Below are 20,244 nucleotides of genomic sequence, written 5' to 3' on the forward strand. Positions count from 1 at the left end.
TCATTTAGTCATGTGACAGGTCACGCGACCGCTGACGTCGGCGGTTGCGTGACCTGTCACATGACTCAATGACGTCATCGCAGGTCCTTTCACACCACCGCGACCCATACAACAGACCAGACGGAGCGGAGAAAATACCGGGGGCCATCGGAAGATAAGTATAATTTTTATTTTTTACCATTCTTATTCTTTTTTATTGAATATTACTTGGTCACACTATATAAATCCATGCCGGTTGCATGGATTTATATAGTGTGACCAAGTTGTCAAGCACTTTTCCAAGTGATGCTAAAATCGCTTGGAAAAGCGCTTGATAACCCGCATGCAGAAATGCATGCAAAAACGCTTGACAAACGTTTCTACCTGGCAGGAAAAACGCATGTAAAATCCGCTTGCGTTTCTCCTGCCAGGGAGAAGTGGAAAAAATATGCAGCATTTCTGCATCGTGGCCACTTAGCCTAAAAGTGCCCATGCACCTTAGCAGACGGTCAAACACTTGTTTGGTTGATAGCTATCTCTTCCAGCTCCTCCATACACATGCATGTTTGGTGCATATTAGATTATATCAGCGGGCTTGTCCAACAGTCTAACATGCATGGTGGCTTCTCAACTCTTCCCCAACATCTAATTTTGGGTAAGAGAAAGGATCCGGCATGTCCATTTTCAGACTCCCGATTCCTTTGTTTTTGATGTGATAAGCCAACTCCAGAGGAGTCTAGCAGTGTCTCTCTTTCGTTCAGCCAACAGTTATCGATTGTTTATGGGGGGCTTAAGTCACTGCCAGAAACCTCTGTCAGCAGCTTATCTCCTGGGTAAGCAAAAGGATCAGATGATGTAAATCATCATGCCCATCCTTCTCTACACAGTGATGGTGGAAAGTCAGCAGGCCTTCATACACATTGGATGGTTTGCTGATCTGGCCAAAATTAACAGTTTCATCCAATAGTAATTTAATGTTGCATTAGTCCCTGACTAGTGATATATGTACAGTACAGACCAAAAGTTTGGACACACCTTCTCATTTAAAGATTTTTCTGTATTTTCATGACTTGAAAAATTGTACATTCACACTGAAGGCATCAAAACTATGAATTAACACATGTGGAATTATATACTTAACAAAAAAGTGTGAAACAGCTGAAAATATGTCTTATATTCTAGGTTCTTCAAAGTAGCCACCTTTTGCTTTGATGACTGCTTTGCACTCTCTTGGTATTCTCTTGATGAGCTTCAAGAGGTAGTCACCAGAAATGGTCTTCCAACAATCTTGAAGGAGTTCCCAGAGATGCTTAGCACTTGTTGGCCCTTTTGCCTTCACTCTGCGGTCCAGCTCACCCCAAACCATCTCGATTTGGTTCAGGTCTGGTGACTGTGGAGGCCAGGTCATCTGGCGTAGCACCCCATCACTCTCCCTCTTGGTCAAATAGCCCTTACACAGCCTGGAGGTGTGTTTGGGGTCATTGTCCTGTTGAAAAATAAATGATGGTCCAACTAAACGCTAACCGGATGGAATAGCATGCCGCTGCAAGATGCTGTGGTAGCCATGGTGGTTCAGTATGCCTTCAATTTTGAATAAATCCCCAACAGTGTCACCAGCAAAGCACCCCCACACCATCACACCTCCTCCTCCATGCTTCACGGTGGGAACCAGGCATGTAGAGTCCATCCGTTCACCTTTTCTGCGTTGCACAAAGACACGGTGGTTGGAACCAAAGATCTCAAATTTGGACTCATCAGACCAAAGCACAGATTTTCACTTGTCTAATGTCCATTCCTTGTGTTCTTTAGCCCAAACAAGTCTCTTCTGCTTGTTGCCTGTCATTAGCAGTGGTTTCCTAGCAGCTATTTTACCATGAAGGCCTGCTGCACAAAGTCTCCTCTTAACAGTTGTTGTAGAGATGTGTCTGCTGCTAGAACTCTGTGTGGCATTGACCTGGTCTCTAATCTGAGCTGCTGTTAACCTGCGATTTCTGAGGCTGGTGACTCGGATAAACTTATCCTCAGAAGCAGAGGTGACTCTTGGTCTTCCTTTCCTGGGGCGGTCCTCATGTGAGCCAGTTTCTTTGTAGCGCTTGATGGTTTTTGCAACATCTTGGGGTCACATTCAAAGTTTGCCCAATTTTTCGGACTGACTGACCTTCATTTCTTAAAGTAATGATGGCCACTCGTTTTTCTTTACTTAGCTGCTTTTTTCTTGCCATAATACAAATTCTAACAGTCTATTCAGTAGGACTATCAGCTGTGTATCCACCTGACTTCTGCACAACACAACTGATGGTCCCAACCCCATTTTAAGACAAGAAATCCCACTTATTAAACCTGACAGGGCACACCTGTGAAGTGAAAACCATTTCCGGTGACTACCTCTTGCAGCTCATCAAGAGAATGCCAAGAGTGTGCAAAGCAGTCATCAAAGCAAAAGGTGGCTACTTTGAAGAACCTAGAATATAAGACATATTTTCAGTTGTTTCACACTTTTTTGTTACGTATATAATTCCACATGTGTTAATTCATAGTTTTGATGCCTTCAGTGTGAATGTACAATTTTCAAAGTCACGAAAATACAGAAAAATCTTTAAATGAGGTGTGTCCAAACTTTTGGTCTGTACTGTACATATATCACTAGTCAGGGACTAATGCAACATTAAATTACTATTGGATGAAACTGTTACTGTGTACTGTGCCTAAAGATGCAAATTTTTATACTATTAATTTCTTCAAATATTGTTGTAGGCAACAGAACTCAGTCTCTCTCTTAAAGAGGTCCAAATGCTCACATTTCACTGAATTAATCCACTAAGAACCGCACTGGCCAAAGATGCATAAGAAAATAGTGCCTGGTCACTGCACAAGCTCGAAAACAGAAAAATGGGGTTAGAAGAAAAAAAAAACTATGAAGGGACTTCAGTACTCTTCAAAGCACTTCACTCATTAGGCTCACGTCAGCTCTACTTGTGGCTTCCAATGTGGGCCAAGGCTTGATCTGACTTGAAATTTATAACGTTTATAGTCATCTGTAGTCCATGAGGGTCAAACTGGAGTGAACGGAAAATTATTTGGGTCCTCTGGCGTTAAGGTCATAGGTCCTACCCAACTTGTATGGCCTAAAAAATGATGTAACTAAACTGCATTTGAGGAGCACTAAAGGCTTGTTTTTCTATATAAAGAAGTATTGTAACTATAGGGTCATGATGATTTCTTACTGACCATGGACCCAGGTAAATCCCAAGTATTACGCTACGTCAATAAACATTCTCCTTCTAAGAATATTTAATGTGGCTGTATATACCATTAAAAAGCAGTATGCAGATGGAATAGTAGGTAAACATGGTTATGGTAAAGCTGAGCATAGATAAAGCTTGCCACAAATAGATAAATTCCAATTTTGTGTAAGACATATCTTATTGTCCACTGAACCCCCGCCATGGGGCTAGGTAGGGCTTGGGAGTCTTTCGTTACTTTCTAATTTATTTTTTTTTGTTTTGTTTTTTTGCTGGAGTGATCTGAAGCACTTGGTAGACGCTCCACTACCACCAAGATACTTTTCAAGCAGAACAAATTGATCAGGATGAAAAATAGCCAGACTTTAGCTGGGTGTCTAAAGGATACTTTAGAAAAAAAAATCAAGAACCTGCATAGATCATCAGTCTAAAGTGGTGATTTGTGTTGTTTCTCATGCTTAGCAAAAGAAAAAAAATAATCTTCTTCTAATAAACAGCAAAACGGCAGCACATCAGCAGAATGCTGTCCATTTATACTCATGAGCCTCAGCAGTTTTATACTGGGATATTAAAAAAGTCATTTTCTTAAAAGCCTCAATGTATTATTGCTGAATATAGGGGGCCGGGTGCTCTATAAAAAGAACTTGTGTGTGATGTCCCTCTCTAAAGCGTTTGTATGTTCTGATTTCCTAGAGGGATAAGCTTGTTTAATATCCATGTAAATGAGCAGCTAGACAGCAGTTTGAGATTAAACAATGCAGGTTATTATTCTGGGCTCCAGTATATGTGCACAGCCAATGTTTAAGGTTTAGGCATGGCTGTATACAATATGCATTAAGCAAATATACACAGAAGGTCAGCTGTCTTTATATACGTTAGAACAAAAGGCTTATTGGTAATTTCACAGACCAATACCGCTACAGCTGCACGCAAAATTAGGTGACCCAAAGACGACTGGAAGGGGTCATTTTAATCTAATGAAATGTATAGCTCCAGGAAGCTTAAAAAACAGAGGCAGCCAATCACAGCACTAAAAGCAGGAGGACTAAAGGTTAGAGCACTGAATATTAGTTGCTTAATGAAAATGTTGTTAACTGACATTCAGGGATGAATGAATCCAAATACCAGGGCAAGCTGAAATCCTCCAGACCTGAATAACAATATAAGGATCGCAGCCAGCCCTGAGCACATCTGAACCTGCGCCTGCTGCTTTCTCACATATCTGTTTGCCATGCTCTTGTCATTCCTTATGTTACACAACATCAATCATAAATAAAGAGTCGCTGCCCCGAGAAAGCCCAGGTCTGATGTACAAACATTAGCAGGGAATACAGTTACCATTTCCCATCCCAGTGTAGGAAGACAATTAAAACAATGCACTCCCCTGCAAAAGGAAACAATCTCTGTGTATAATATTATATGCTCAGCTTCAGGAGCATGCCCTGCATTCACAGATCCTATTATCTAACTGCAGCACAGGGAAATGATAACAATATATAGAGGTAAATATTTATAAGCACATGTAAATATATATATATAAAAGTACAAATATAACCATATACATACTGATAAATATTCATATATACATCGTACTTATATAAACATGTCTATTATATATATATATATATATACACAAATACATGTATATGTGCACACATATAGATAGATACAAAGATCGATTCATAGATAGATAGATAGGATACAAAGATCGATTCATAGATAGATAAATTAGATAGATAAATTAGGTAGATACATAAATAGATGGATGGATAGATAGATAGATAGATAGATAGATAGATAGATAGATTCATAGATATCTAGAAAGATAAATTAGATAGATAGATAGATAGATAGATAGATAGATACAAAGATCGATTCATAGATAGATCAATTAGATAGATAAATTAGGTAGATAGATACATAAATAGATGGATAGATAGATAGATAGATAGATAGATAGATAGATAGATAGATAGCTCTATAAGGACACACATACTCTAATGCATAGGGTTGCTATATTGTGTTACATTTACTAGAGTGACCGACTTAGTAACAATATTAAAAAGAGCAAGAGACGATAAATGTATTATACCATATTGAAAGAAAATGAATTTATAGTAATATGTATAGCGATACAATAATACAATGTGGCAGTGTAATTTAAGACAATATTATCAGCAATAGAGTGACTCAACTAGGATATATGAAGTTAAAGCACGTTTTATAAAGTGGGGTGCACTTCTGTTTTGAGCGTTATTCCCATTCCACACGTATTGGCTCAACATGAATGGACTAGCTGCCCGATGCAATAGCAAAGTCATATTCCCTTGAGTGAGAAGCTTTCAGCACCTTAAATGAAAACAGCAGGAGTAAAAGGATACAGTGGTGAGACAAGGTGCACAGGTCCATGCCCTAACCTCAGGATCTGCCCACACAAAGTTGAAAGAAGTAAGAAGATCTGAGCTGTGCGCTTTGTATAGACATACACAATACTGGGTGTCTGTCTGCGCTGGTAAAAGTCCTGATAATACCATTCAGCAGCATGTAACTTTGATCAAAACCTGCTCCTATGCAGCAAGACAGCAGCAGATACTCAAAGAAAAGACTTAAGTTCAAGTCTGCCAAGCCGAATAACATGTGGTGGGAGACATGACCCACCAGTGTACTCCGGCCAGAGATGTCATGATACTCAATATGATATGTCTTGTGGCGACAAGACTCACATGTCACGATTCCTGAATTCATATGAGCATTACACAGTAAAAACCAAAGATTTCCAATACATAGTCTAACACGTTTTAGGATGTGAAGTAGGCATTTCTGATGCCAGACATAATGATTACCACTATTGGATTAAGGTTATGGGCAGCTCTAGGTCACTCACAGGTGGTCTTTACACAGCTGACCCCATATGACACCCTCTAATGACAGCGTCACTCATGGTAACTGAGTCATTCAGCAGAGCATCCTTATAAAGAACTTATATAACGCAGTAATAAGTTACATCAAGGGTCCTGAGGACCCCTCTACTGGTGCTGGATACTTAATAAAGGCATGCCTGGCTATGTAATACTGATGCCGTGACACTAGTTCAGCTGTCAAGGGCACACACTTCGTATGAATGTATGTAAGTGCCCCCCGGACAGGACATCGGGGGTGCAAGAAACTCGTGTCTTTCCCAGCCGCCCCCCTCTGCCTTGACAGCTCAGCCAGACACACACGGCTCCATGGCTGCACACTGCTGATCAATGACCGAACTGAACAAAGGCAGAGAGAGGATCAATTCCTAATACACCATCAATCCAACACTTCCTTCCCTCCCTTCCTCTCAGTGCTGCTCCTTCAGCCAGGGCCCCTTTTTATGGGTGCCCTGTCACCCCACCCGCCCAACACCAGCACCTTATTCACCCACCTGCAGCCGCCGCAGATCAAACCTCTTCCAATATTGAAACATTGATCCCACGTTGGTGGCCATCTTGAGGGATATTGAAGCAATATTGTCTGTGTGGGGATTCTTTTCTCAGCCACCTCGCTCAGGCTGCACTCCGTCTTCGGGCTGGACCAGTGTCTCCTCTCTCCCTCTTCACTTAATCCCAGTGAGCAGAAGACATGCTGTGTAATCCCCAAAGTGCAGCTGCAGCCTCCTGCACGGTCTCCGGGTCACCCCGGGACTGAGCCGCTTGAACTTGATTTTTTTTTTCGCAAAACTTATCGATAGTGACGTCACAAGCGGATCGATAAACCCAGAGAGGGAGGGAGGGGTGGCGTGCAATTCAATTATCATGTGTGGGTTCTGTGATGCTGTGTGCTAATAAATGATCCCCTCCCTCCAGAGCTGTCTGCTGGTGGTATAGACCGTATACACTGATATAGTGAGCAGGGCAGTCACACAGTGCAGGGGGTGTACACACGGCAGTCACACAGTGCAGGGGGTGTACACACGGCTGTCACACTGTGCAGGGGGTGTACACACGGCAGTCACACTGTGCAGGAGGTGTACACACGGCAGTCACACTGTGCAGGGGGTGTACACACGGCAGTCACACTGTGCAGGGGGTGTACACACGGCAGTCACACTGTGCAGGGGGTGTACACACGGCAGTCACACTGTGCAGGGGGTGTACACACGGCAGTCACACTGTGCAGGGGGTGTACACACGGCAGTCACACTGTGCAGGGGGTGTACACACGGCTGTCACTCTGTACAGGGGGTGTACACACGGCAGTCACACTGTGCAGGGGGTGTACACACGGCAGTCACACTGTGCAGGGGGTGTACACACGGCAGTCACACTGTGCAGGGGGTGTACACACGGCAGTCACACTGTGCAGGGGGTGTACACACGGCAGTCACACTGTGCAGGGGGTGTACACACGGCAGTCACACTGTGCAGGGGCTGTACACACGGCAGTCACACTGTGCATTGGGTGTACACACGGCTGTCACTCTGTACAGGGGGTGGAAACACGGCTGTCACACTGTGCAGGGGGTGTACACACGGCAGTCACACTGTGCAGGGGGTGTACACACGGCAGTCACACTGTGCAGGGGCTGTACACACGGCAGTCACACTGTGCATTGGGTGTACACACGGCTGTCACTCTGTGCAGGGGGTGTACACACGGCAGTCACACTGTACAGGGGGTGTACACACGGCTGTCACACTGTGCAGGGGCTGTACACACGGCAGTCACACTGTGCAGGGGGTGTACACACGGCAGTCACTGTGCAGGGGCTGTACACACGGCAGTCACACTGTGCAGGGGGTGTACACACGGCAGTCACACTGTGCAGGGGGTGTACACACGGCAGTCACACTGTACAGGGGGTGGACACACGGCTGTCACACTGTGCAGGGGCTGTACACACGGCAGTCACACTGTGCAGGGGGTGTACACACGGCAGTCACACTGTGCAGGGGGTGTACACACGGCAGTCACACTGTGCAGGGGGTGTACACACTGCTGTCACACTGTGCAGGGGGTGTACACACGGCTGTCACACTGTGCAGGGGGTGTACACACGGCAGTCACACTGTGCAGGGGGTGTACACACGGCTGTCACACTGTGCAGGGGGTGTACACACGGCAGTCACACTGTGCAGGGGGTGTACACACGGCTGTAACACTGTGCAGGGGGTGTACACACGGCAGTCACACTGTGCAGGGGCTGTACACACGGCTGTCACACTGTGCAGGGGGTGTACACACGGCAGTCACACTGTGCAGGGGCTGTACACACGACTGTCACACTGTGCAGGGGGTGTACACACGGCTGTCACACTGTGCAGGGGGTGTACACACGGCTGCAACACTGTGCAGGGGGTGTACACACGGCAGTCACACTGTGCAGGGGGTGTACACACGGCTGTCACACTGTGCAGGGGGGGTACACACGGCAGTCACACTGTGCAGGGGGTGTACACACGGCTGTCACACTGTGCAGGGGGTGTATACACGGCAGTCACACTGTGCAGGGAGTGTACACACGGCAGTCACACTGTGCAGGGGGTGTACACAAGGCAGTCACACTGTGCAGGGGCTGTACACACGGCTGTCACACTGTGCAGGGGGTGTACACACGGCTGTCACAGTGTGCAGGGGGTGTACACACGGCAGTCACACTGTGCAGGGGGGTACACACGGCTGTCGCACTGTGCAGGGGGGTACACACGGCAATCACACTGTGCAGGGGGTGTACACACGGCAGTCACACTGTGCAGGGGCTGTACACACGGCAGTCACACTGTGCAGGGGGTGTACACACGGCTGTCACTCTGTGCAGCGGGTGTACACACGGCAGTCACACTGTACAGGGGGTGTACACACGGCTGTCACACTGTGCAGGGGCTGTACACACGGCAGTCACACTGTGCAGGGGGTGTACACACGGCAGTCACACTGTGCATGGGGTGTACACACGGCAGTCACACTGTGCAGGGGCTGTACACACGGCAGTCACACTGTGCAGGGGCTGTACACACGGTAGTCACACTGTGCAGGGGGTGTACACACGGCAGTCATACTGTGCAGGGGCTGTACACACGGCAGTCACACTGTGCAGGGGGTGTACACACGGCAGTCACACTGTGCAGGGGGTGTACACACGGCAGTCACATTGTACAGGGGGTGGACACACGGCTGTCACACTGTGCAGGGGCTGTACACACGGCAGTCACACTGTGCAGGGGGTGTACACACTGCTGTCACACTGTGCAGGGGGTGTACACACGGCTGTCACACTGTGCAGGGGGTGTACACACGGCAGTCACACTGTGCAGGGGGTGTACACACGGCTGTCACACTGTGCAGGGGGTGTACACACGGCAGTCACACTGTGCAGGGGGTGTACACACGGCTGTAACACTGTGCAGGGGGTGTACACACGGCAGTCACACTGTGCAGGGGGTGTACACACGGCTGTCACAGTGTGCAGGGGGTGTACACACGGCAGTCACACTGTGCAGGGGGGGTACACACGGCTGTCACACTGTGCAGGGGGGGTACACACGGCAATCACACTGTGCAGGGGGTGTACACACGGCTGTCACACTGTGCAGGGGGTGTACACACGGCTGTCACACTGTGCAGGGGGTGTACACACGGCTGTCACACTGTGCAGGGGGTGTACACACGGCAGTCACACTGTGCAGGGGGTGTACACACGGCTGTCACACTGTGCAGGGGGTGTACACACGGCAGTCACACTGTGCAGGGGGTGTACACACGGCTGTCACACTGTGCAGGGGGGGTACACACGGCTGTCACACTGTGCAGGGGGTGTACACACGGCTGTCACACTGTGCAGGGGGGGTACACACGGCTGTCACACTGTGCAGGGGGTGTACACACGGCAGTCACACTGTGCAGGGGGTGTACACACGGCTGTCACACTGTGCAGGGGGTGTACACACGGCTGTCACACTGTGCAGGGGGTGTACACACGGCAGTCACACTGTGCAGGGGGTGTACACATGGCTGTCACACTGTGCAGGGGGTGTACACACGGCTGTCACACTGTGCAGGGGGGGTACACACGGCTGTCACACTGTGCAGGGGGTGTACACACGGCAGTCACACTGTGCAGGGGGTGTACACACGGCTGTCACACTGTGCAGGGGGTGTACACACGGCTGTCACACTGTGCAGGGGGTGTACACACAGCTGTCATGTGTGATGCCTGAAGTTCAGCCTATAGAGCACAAGTTTTGTTAGCCCTCAGATGAGCCATTGGGCCCTTGACTGCAGAAAATGGTTTTAATGAGAGGTAGTTAATGTGGTTAAGGGGTTAATGTGGTTAAGGGGTTAATGTGCTTTAGCAGCAGGCTATGTTTTTTTTTCAGGGTTGTCAGGACCCCTAAGCATCTCCACCCATCCCCTTCACCCAGGCAGTGTAATGCTTCAGCTAGACTGGACTCCTCCGACCCCCAGCACCTTGATGCACGTGACCAGAGCCTCCTCCTCCTGCTCAGCATCGCATGTAACTCTGCTCATTGACAGCGCCGGTCCTCAATCCCCCCCCCCCCTCCATTCTCTTATGTCGGCCACATCTGCAGGAGTGGTGGGAGCAAGAGCTGGCTGATATCAGGCAGCCTACTGAAGAGATTAGCACTGCTATTGGAATGGCTGCAGCCAGGAGTGTGCCTGCCCCCTCCCCCGCCTCTGTTCACACAGGCTCCTTTACTGCCTCCCTCAATACAGACCTGGACTTTGCTGCAGCTCCTCAAGTCAGCCAGTTAACCTCTTATTGTCCACTGCCAGTCTCTACTAATTGACCTAGAGGCTCCGTCACAAGGCTCTGTAGTGCTACCAGCTTCTTTAGTTTCCCCTATGTAAGACCGGTGACCTTGGACCTGATTATGTGTTACCAGAAAGAGCCACCTCTTCCCTCTGTATACAATTTTCATTATATCTCCACCCGCCGATGTTCCTGTTCCTCTCTTCAACAGCATGCTTCCCATCATTTTACAGGTTGCAGAAAAAGTCAAAAAGTCAATGACTACCGAGACTCTTCGTCAACGGAGGCATCAAGTTTTTCCAAGTTCTAGATATTTTTTGCAACAATCCTTGCACCTCTACCTCTCTAGCTCCCCCTGCAGTAGCAGCGCCTGTGGAGATCTGGGCTCCTCCAGCAGCATCTGGGGGTACCTGAGTGCTTTTGGCTTGGGGTAAATCTGAAGACAGTAGTGATAGCGCTTTGTACGCTGTCAGCTTGGCAGTGGCTGTAACCGGGATTGGTAGCAAAATAATCAAATATAGAGGCCTCTATGTTGACCCCTTCAGAAACACATACATTTGTAGTGCTCCAGCTCTCATCTATCTGAGGGATTAGACCTCAAAACTAGAATATATCAATATCTGGTGTCTGTGGATTCAGTAACTGCAAAAGGGAAACAGTTTTTAAAAAGGAATTGAAAGAAAATCAGAGATGATGCCATTGCAGTATTAAGCTGTGTATGGAGTCAGAAATTCCAATACAGGGCCTCTCAGCTTTTTGTTTTTATGGACACTATCTTTGGTGCCTTTAGGGTGCATGGTTGTTCTATTTGGTGGAGATACGATAAGGAGTTTCAGAAGTGGAGGGCTCAATGGCTTGATATTGGGTGGGATACAAAACAACAGATGCAGGACTATGGCTTATGATGTCCCAGAGGCAGTTTCCATTAGCCATATCCTCTTCACCTGCAACGGCGTCACACAACAGCATGCTGGCTGTTTAATGAGGACCGTTGAAGATTTTATGGAACCTGCAAATTTAGGCACAAATGCTTGATGCAGTGATGCTCCCATCAACCCTACTCCTCACCTCGCCCTCAGAATAGTATTTGGTCAGTGGTTAGTACACATCCTAGAGATATTGTCGTGTTGTGTACTTTCTGCACCCCAAGAAAGTGGAAGCTGCCCTTCTTATAACATGTTTTTCATTTGGCTTTTTTATTCCTTTTGCCCCTTTTCAAGCCTTTCTTAGAATTGAAAATCCGGATACAACCCATGAGACAGTTAGAAAAGAGATAAGGTTAGATCGCACAGCTAGTCCAAACAGAAGCAGGGTAAATTCCGGCTGATTAACTGCTTGTCCGATCCTAAGCATGAATCAGTAAAAGATACTTACTTTCAGTGTCCTATAAGTCCTTTCATAGGGTGGTGTGGATATGGTTTGAAAAGCAGGTGCTGAGGCACTGATGGCAGTATCCAATACTGAATCAGTGATTTGCCTATTGCAAGTTCATGCAGATTGTATCCGTTTGCTAGGGTGCCAGTTAGATGGGAATTTTTATAACACATGTCTACCAATGGGTTGCTCTATCTTCAGTTTATATCTTGAAGTGTTTTAGCACCATTCTGGAATGGGCTTTGCGTTATGAGACAGCAAGTTCATTTTTAACACATTATTTGGATGATTTTTTGTCTGTTTTCCCAGCTTAGTCAGATCATTGATCACTTTTGCTAGAATGTTTTTGTTACCAGTCCATTAATTTCAGCAGTCCCCTATCTGTAGAAAAGTCAAAGGGTCCTAATAACAGTAGCAATGAAAGGACTGTAGCAATGGCGTTTAGCTTGACGGAGGATAAGCTTGAAAAGCATTACAGCATGTTAGAATTGCTTTTGATTTCCAAAAAAAATGTAACTTTGCCATACACCTTCTCTTTTTGGTATGTTCGTGTTTGTATGTAGAGTTATGTCCGTGAGACATTTGTTCTTTAGGCATTATCACTGTCAATGGTAGGCACAGTGTGACCTTCACATTATATTAGAATCATTAAGGTCATCAAGGATTATTTACATATTTGGGAGCTGTTCTTGACCAATTATAATGGTGGAACATGTTGAAGAGAATTGGAAATTGTATGCCCCAAACTGTGCTTATTTACAGATGTTTTAGGATCAGTCAGTTTTGGTGCCATGTGTGAATCTTCTGGGTATGCTGGGTCATGGCCACTCGCTTGGCATGACAAGGCTTGGTTTTGCAATTTGATCCTCTAAAAACTGTTACGGATTGTTGCAACTGTTCAGTTATAATATTATAGTCTGGAGAACAAGACAGTATATTTTGGTCTGACAATTTAGGTAATTGTAAGCGATTATTAATATCACTTCCACTACTGAAACAGTCATAGTGTTAGTTCATAGGCAAGTCCATCAAAGTCTTCAGAGTGTGCCCTCGATGCGGATTTAATGCGTTTCCGCGGCGGTATATCTGCCCTGTTCTTTCTTGTTAAGATGTCTGCCATGTTTCCCAATGATAATTCGCATGTGCTGTGCACATGCTACGGAAATTTACGCTGCAGATTATCATTGCGGAAAAATCCGCAGCACAACCATTTATTGTGCGATTTTGCAGCGAAATCGCCACCATTGATTTGCATTGAACCGCATAACATCCGCATACATGCGGATGTTATGCGGTTCAATACGCGGATGGTACCCGGGTCTGGAGAAGAGGAGACTCTCCTCCAACCCGGGTACCATCGTACCTGCAAGTTAAAAAAGAATTATAAAATAAAAAAATATATTCATAGTCACCTCTCCGGCGGCCCCCGGTCTGCTCCCGGAGGCGTCCTCTCTCCTCAGCAGCCCGCGGTGTTCTGCCAGGACCTGCGGTGACGTCATTTAGTCAGCTGATGGTCACACGACCGCTGACGTCAGCAGTCAGGTGATGGTCGCGTGACCATCAGCTGACTAAATGACGACACCGCAGGTCCTGGCAGAACACCGTGGGCCGCCGAGGAGAGAGGACGCCGCCGGGAGCAGACCGGGGGCCGCCGGAGAGGCGACTATGAATATTTTTTGCTTAAAATCTGCATCGTGGGCACATACCCTAAGGCTTGGCTTGTTTGTGCTTTGGAAAATAGTAATGTTGACTTTCTCTCTGGTATCTGTGGCAAGGTTTTCTGCAATCTTTTTCCACAAGAGCATCAGGAAGGGACATTCTACCTGGAATCCCAGTAGAACATGCTAAAACTCAACTTCTCTCTGTTGTGAAGGCTTCCCTGGTTCTGTCAACTAGGTATGTAACTTTTGGAGAGAGTGGTTAGAACTGGTTGGGGACAGAGCAATAAGATCAAATGTACAAGGTCTGTTGTCAGTTACTCCAGGTAGCACAGCAGAGTTTAGTGGGTGGGGCCTTTCACCTTCAATTACGAGGTTAGGTGGACATCACAAAATCCTTTTTTAAATAGCAAGCACTCAAGGGAGGGCAAAAAGTTATATTTAGATGGGAATTGAGTTGCTAATTTCTTTTTCTGTTCTTAGTAAATTAATTTCAGTTTTAACTTGTTTGTTCTTCAGAATTTGAAGTGTCCTTGTTAGAGGATGGCATTTCTTTAGGCCTTCTTCCTGACTCTTCAAATATCTCAGTAGGTTCCCTTAAGAGCAAATAAGAACCCATGGTTTGCTATCAGAGGATGTATCTTTATACCAGGCCATTTGGAGTTCTGTCTTTGCCGCTTGAAGACCACTGGTTTTGGTAAGGTTTGCTGGATAACAGTGCCACGATTAGCCTGTCCAATAGGAGTGGTCTCTGAAATTCTAGAGATTCATCACTCAAGTATTAAAAAGAAAGTATTAAAAAGAAAGACCGTAAGCCACTTACACATTTTTAGTTTACATCTGTCTTTAAATCTTCAATACCAGCAACTTTCCTGCACTCATTTAGGATAGAGGCAGAATTCACGGCTCGCTAGTTGGGTATTTCTCATAATGACATGCAAGGAATCGGTCAATGGAACTCAGAGTGTTTTGCTTTCCAGACTTGAGTTTTCATAAATTTGTTTGGAGTATTGCGCACTACTCTGAGTAATATTTGGGCAATACTCTGTAATCTGAGTGATCAGACCACTTGGAAGATCTATGGGATTCATGGATGCTGACACTCAATTATGAGGGGTGTTCAATAAGTTGTCTACCCCAGTATGTTCTGTCAGTGTTAGAGAGCTGAGCTTTTCTGTGCACGTTGTATTATTTTTTTTTAATCTATGTTCTTTTAAGTCATTTCCCTATAAAAAAAGGCTACCTAATTAAGTGAAACTGTCATCATATTTAAAGTACAAACTGCACACATTATTAGATTTTAGACTGTATGAAATTTGTGTACTTACTGTGAAAATCTATGTCAAAATGGCTGTATCATCCTTAATGAAAGTTTAAACTCAATCTCCACCCAAGCCTGATTGACAGTTCCTCAGTGTCTTTCCTCCCTGCTGTTGTTGAGATATTAGTGTAAGCTGCAGTCCATCAGTCAGGCTGGGTGGGTGGATACTGAATACACTTAGACTTATGAGCTTTTTCATTTTATATCTCACCTGATCAGGGTGACTCTTGGTGCCATCGGTCTAGATCAGTGGTAGAAGTGCTGCATGTACGGAAGACTTTCTTTAGCAATGGTTTCTTCCTTGGCCTTCGCCCATAAAGCTCTGCTTGGTTTAGTGTGTGGTGTATGGTACTTGTTGAAACCATGACTTCAGACTGTTCAAGGTTGACCTTCAGGTCTTTGGATGTTTGACATGGTGTTTTTTCCACCATTCGCATCAATCTTCAAAGACATCTCTTGTCAATTTTCCTCTTTCCCCCATGTCCAGGGAGGTTCTTGATGATTCCATGCTTGGCAAACTTCTTGATAACATTGCACACTGTTAAAACTTGGATACCAAGGTCTTTGGAGATGGCCTTATACCCTTTGTAAGTCTTGTGTTTGCTAATAGCAGTTCTGATGTCCTCAGACAGCTCCTTTGTCTTCACCATTGTGACAAAGGAACAGGGCCTACCATGTTGCTTTTTAAAACAGTGAAGTCATCATTCATTGGCTAATTTGTGTCACATGGGCACCGACAATTAATCACAGGAGAATCTCTTTTGTGATTTACCACAGGCGAGTCAAAATGTGTTTCCATTCTAAATTAATGTAAAGGGTGCCAATACCAGTGACACAGCAAGCTTTAGGTTTTTCTATTTTCCCTCCCATTGTTTTTGGTTTTAAATTATTCTTTATCATTTGCTCTTTTGTATTTAACACGAGTCTCTATACAAAAAAACGGTTTCACTTGATTCATTTTTTTCAGGAGATATTCCACATTATGTGCTTAAACTTCATGGGTGCCAATAACGATAAGCAGGACTGTATAAGACCCGGGAGCGTGACCTCCGAGATGTGCATGTGGTACTATGGTAGAGACTCAATGCACAAAGGAGCTGGCAGTGGAGCCAGGATAGGTGATAAATACCTCGCTCGTTATCTGGATTCATAAAATGCTTTTTTAGTACCAGAATTAGGCCACGGCCCCACTATCAGTATTCGGTCAGTATTTTCGGGAGTGGGAGCCAAAACCGGGTGAGGAACAATCAGAGAAAAGGTATAATAGAAACAAGTCACCAATTCTGCGTTTATCACCCACTCATGGTTTTGGCTCCCACTCCTGAAAAAAAATATTCATAGTGGGGCTGTGGCCTTAAACTGTTAGGCTGATGTATATTTTGAAAGTAAGTACACCTGCCTCACAAGTTATCAGAGATCAATTTTATATTGTATGCAGCGGGTATTGTGAAATCTAGTGATAAATCTGCTTTAATGCCCACATGATTTAGTCAGGTCCTCTTGAGCCCTATAGAGCACTTATTTCTACCCAAATTCAATCACTCATACCCACCAGTGTTTCCTAATTGTTAAAGCTGTATGCTCAAAGGGCCAACCCTGAGACATTTTGTGAAGGAATTACATTATGAGCAATTCCTTCATATCATATTTTTATTGAAATGGTTCCCATAACAGTGATTGCACTGATTATGTATGATTATCCTGCAGTTTCCATCAGGAGGGTGCAGTCTTTAGTCTGTAAACTGGCCGATCGCACCGACTAAAGGAAACCACTATAATAAAAAGCTCTGCTATTTCCTAACATGTCATTTAAAGTAGCTGCTACGTGGAGGTAAAGAAACAGAAAAAACATAGTAAAGCATTTGTAAAGCGCAGAGAATCGCTTACAACTATCACACAACACCTCTCATCATCTCTCATCTCTATAACAGGGTAATTCAGTAACCATCTTTCTTTTCACTTCACATTTGTATGGAGAGGAACCTGACAAGTGACGTTATCACCCATCACCATGAAGAAGAGACTTTCAAGGCTCATCATTTCAGTCTAATTATTGTAAAAAGATGGGATATTAATCATGCATCATAAAAGTTTTATTAGTTCTATGATAGTGAGTGCTGGATTACTTGCGGCAGGCTTTCTTCTCTCCATATGAAGATGCTTTCTAAGCTATGTCTACATATCGCTGAGTCCAGGTAGGTCACTGGCCTTTTCTGCTTTGGGGCTATGGAAATCTACAACCATCACTACAGTAGACGAACACAACTCCAACTTCTGCCTTAGGGTATGTTCACATGATCAGGATTTGCCTTTGACAAACCTAAAGTGTATTTGCAAGAGGACTCGTGGGAGAAATTTGAGCCTAGTACTTTCCATTATGGATGTGCAACAGATGTGGTATTGGATCCACACATGTCTTAGCCCCAATGAAACTAATCCATGACCCTTCCTTGTGGAATCTGTGAATCAATATTCTCATTCTTCTCACTGATCATTTTTTCAACATAAAGGACAAAAATTGTGGTGCGACATTCGTCATTCACTTGCATTGGATGAAGATCATGATTTCATGGAACACTTTAAAGAGAATCTTTCACCACATTTTTAGTGAGCGCAGCATAAAATACTGACAGAGATCCTGATTCCAACGATGTAGTCTTCTAGCTTTAGTTTTGATAAAATCACTGTTTTATCTGCTGCAGCTCTGCTAGTCCTTTCAATGATGAGCTTAATATAACCTTCGACCCTGCTTTAGGTTGACTGCTTTCTGTCTATATTGTAGATAAGTAGAGAGCTGCTAATTAGTCATGGGGAGCTACTAGGATTTCATGAATGTTGAGGACCACATAGCAGGAACTCATCACTTAGAGAACAAACAGAGCTGCAGAATATAAATCAGTGTATAAAAAGTTCAGCAAGAAGCCCAATAAGTGACTCCTTGCTGCAATCAGGGATCCCGTCTCTACATTATGCTGCTCTCAGATTGGAAAACCAAAGAAATGAGCCAGAACATAAGATAGTATGCCTGGTTTATCTGGTGTTATGTCATCTCTGTGTATAAGCACAACAAATAGTACCGAGTTTTTTCGGTTTCTCCTGTTGGATTAGTTTAAAGATCCAGCAGAAGACCATAGCCAGAGACAAGACTAGTAAAGCACTCCTCTGGCTGGCTTTTCCTAGCATTTCTCCAGATGATTGACAGTTCTATCACTATTGGAGACACCTGTCAATCACCGGCAGTGGCGCTGGGAGAAGTCGGTGCCGGACTAGTCTCATCTCTGCTTATGGTTGCTGGACAGCTATACAAAATATATCTTCTTTGAAACACGGCAGAAAAAATATACCTGGCTGCAATCGTGCAGCTAAGATCTCATTCATGCTGTCATTGGTTTGGGCAGCATGAATCACGTGACAGGTTCCTATAATCCTAAATGCACTTTTTAGCTGAATTTTAGGGTGATGTCTGTATAGAAGCTGATAAATATAGTGAATGCCAGTTACAGAAACGTCAGACTTTCCTGGCAGCAGTAATTTTGATAACATGTAAAGAAAAGGGTGGGTCAGCTCACCAATCTGGGTAAACAGGCACAATCAATTCTCGGGAACCTCGCCCGTACCGGCCAGATCATCTCCAATAGTAACAAACAGCAGGTAGAAAAGTCCAGCATGAAAAGATGTGTCCTGAATCTATAAAACTTCACCTTTATCAGGAGTATATTAACAACTCCATCACATACAGTAAGCAGTAACATAGTGAACCTACGCGTTTCAGTAAGTAGCCGAAATCAGGGTGAGGCTACTTGTCGAAACGCGTAGGTTAGCTACTTTACTCCTTATATGATGGAGTTCCTTATATATTCCTAATAAAGGTGACGTTTTATAGGCTCGGTACTTTTTCACTCTAGACTTTTTTATCTACAGTTTGTTAATTCCGATAGTCTCTTGCTATGTCCCAAAATAACCCAGACATTATCGCCTGGACCACCAAAGCCATAAATAAAATTAACATTGGCAGATCGCACGTCTCCTTGTATTTTAGTAATTAGCGCAATAATAAGCTAGGGCAGGGTTTTTTTTTCCACTTCGGTCGGGTAAAGTGACATTTCTAAACTTGACATTCGATCAAAGATTAATGACATATTGGATAATGAATTTTTAATAACAAATATAAATATGAACTGATGTAAACACTGGGGGATATAGAACCATAATTTCTAGACTTGAAATTGTGATTATAAAGTAATGTTAAGAGCATCATTAGGAAAATACATCTTTTATTAATGTGCATTTGATTTTCTTTCACAGAGGGGTCTCCGCATAGGCTGCAAGGGGAGGAGGACTGGGAATTTTATGCTCTATATTTTAACATTCATTTACCTTATGACTGCTATGATATTTATAGTTTAAAAAGGTAATCCACGCCGCAGGAAATCAGTGAAATATCAGCACGTATGATATATTCAAAGGTTGTTCATTATCTATCTTGGTGAAATATAGAGAGCCAATGCTAGCTTACTGCAGATCTGCATCATATATATTTTGGGTTTTATCCATGAAAAGAATTTAAATGCCTCCAGGCACAAATAGTGACTCTGCAGTATCTGAATGAGTATTAGGGTACGTCCATGTACCAGAATTGATGTGGGCTTTCAGGTTGAAAATTAGCACCAAGGCATGTACGTTCTACGCTAATTTTCATCCAGACGGTTTTTGTCTGTACACATGTGCCATCTATGTGTCCATATTTTACGTCCGTGTGACAACCGTGCAGAATTCACATTCATACATGAACATTTTAAAATCTACATGAATGAATACAGTTTCCTATGTTAATAATTACAATGTAGCCATAAAAATCGAATGCAACAAGGATGATCCATATTGGATCCAATGTTTTTGTGCATGCATAGACTAAAATGGATGAGTCTCATC

General features: G+C 44.5%; 1 protein-coding gene across 3 annotated transcripts in view; it reads right to left on the reverse strand.

The window, feature by feature from the left end:
* The window catches only part of CUX2 (cut like homeobox 2), a 642,716-nt gene extending 635,626 nt beyond the window's left edge, over positions 1–7,090 (reverse strand). For all 3 annotated transcript variants that reach the window (XM_073676344.1, XM_073676345.1, XM_073676343.1), the window contains exon 1: positions 6,634–7,090. In XM_073676344.1, coding sequence (XP_073532445.1) covers positions 6,634–6,696 — 63 coding nt within the window. In that variant the 5' untranslated portion in view covers positions 6,697–7,090. The remainder of the gene's footprint in view (positions 1–6,633) is intronic.
* Between the last annotated feature and the right edge of the window lie 13,154 nt (positions 7,091–20,244).

This window comes from Phyllobates terribilis, unplaced genomic scaffold, assembly GCF_046119375.1.
Source record: "Phyllobates terribilis strain yellow unplaced genomic scaffold, ASM4611937v1 Scaffold_1__5_contigs__length_1240528914, whole genome shotgun sequence".
Lineage (NCBI taxonomy): Eukaryota > Metazoa > Chordata > Amphibia > Anura > Dendrobatidae > Phyllobates > Phyllobates terribilis.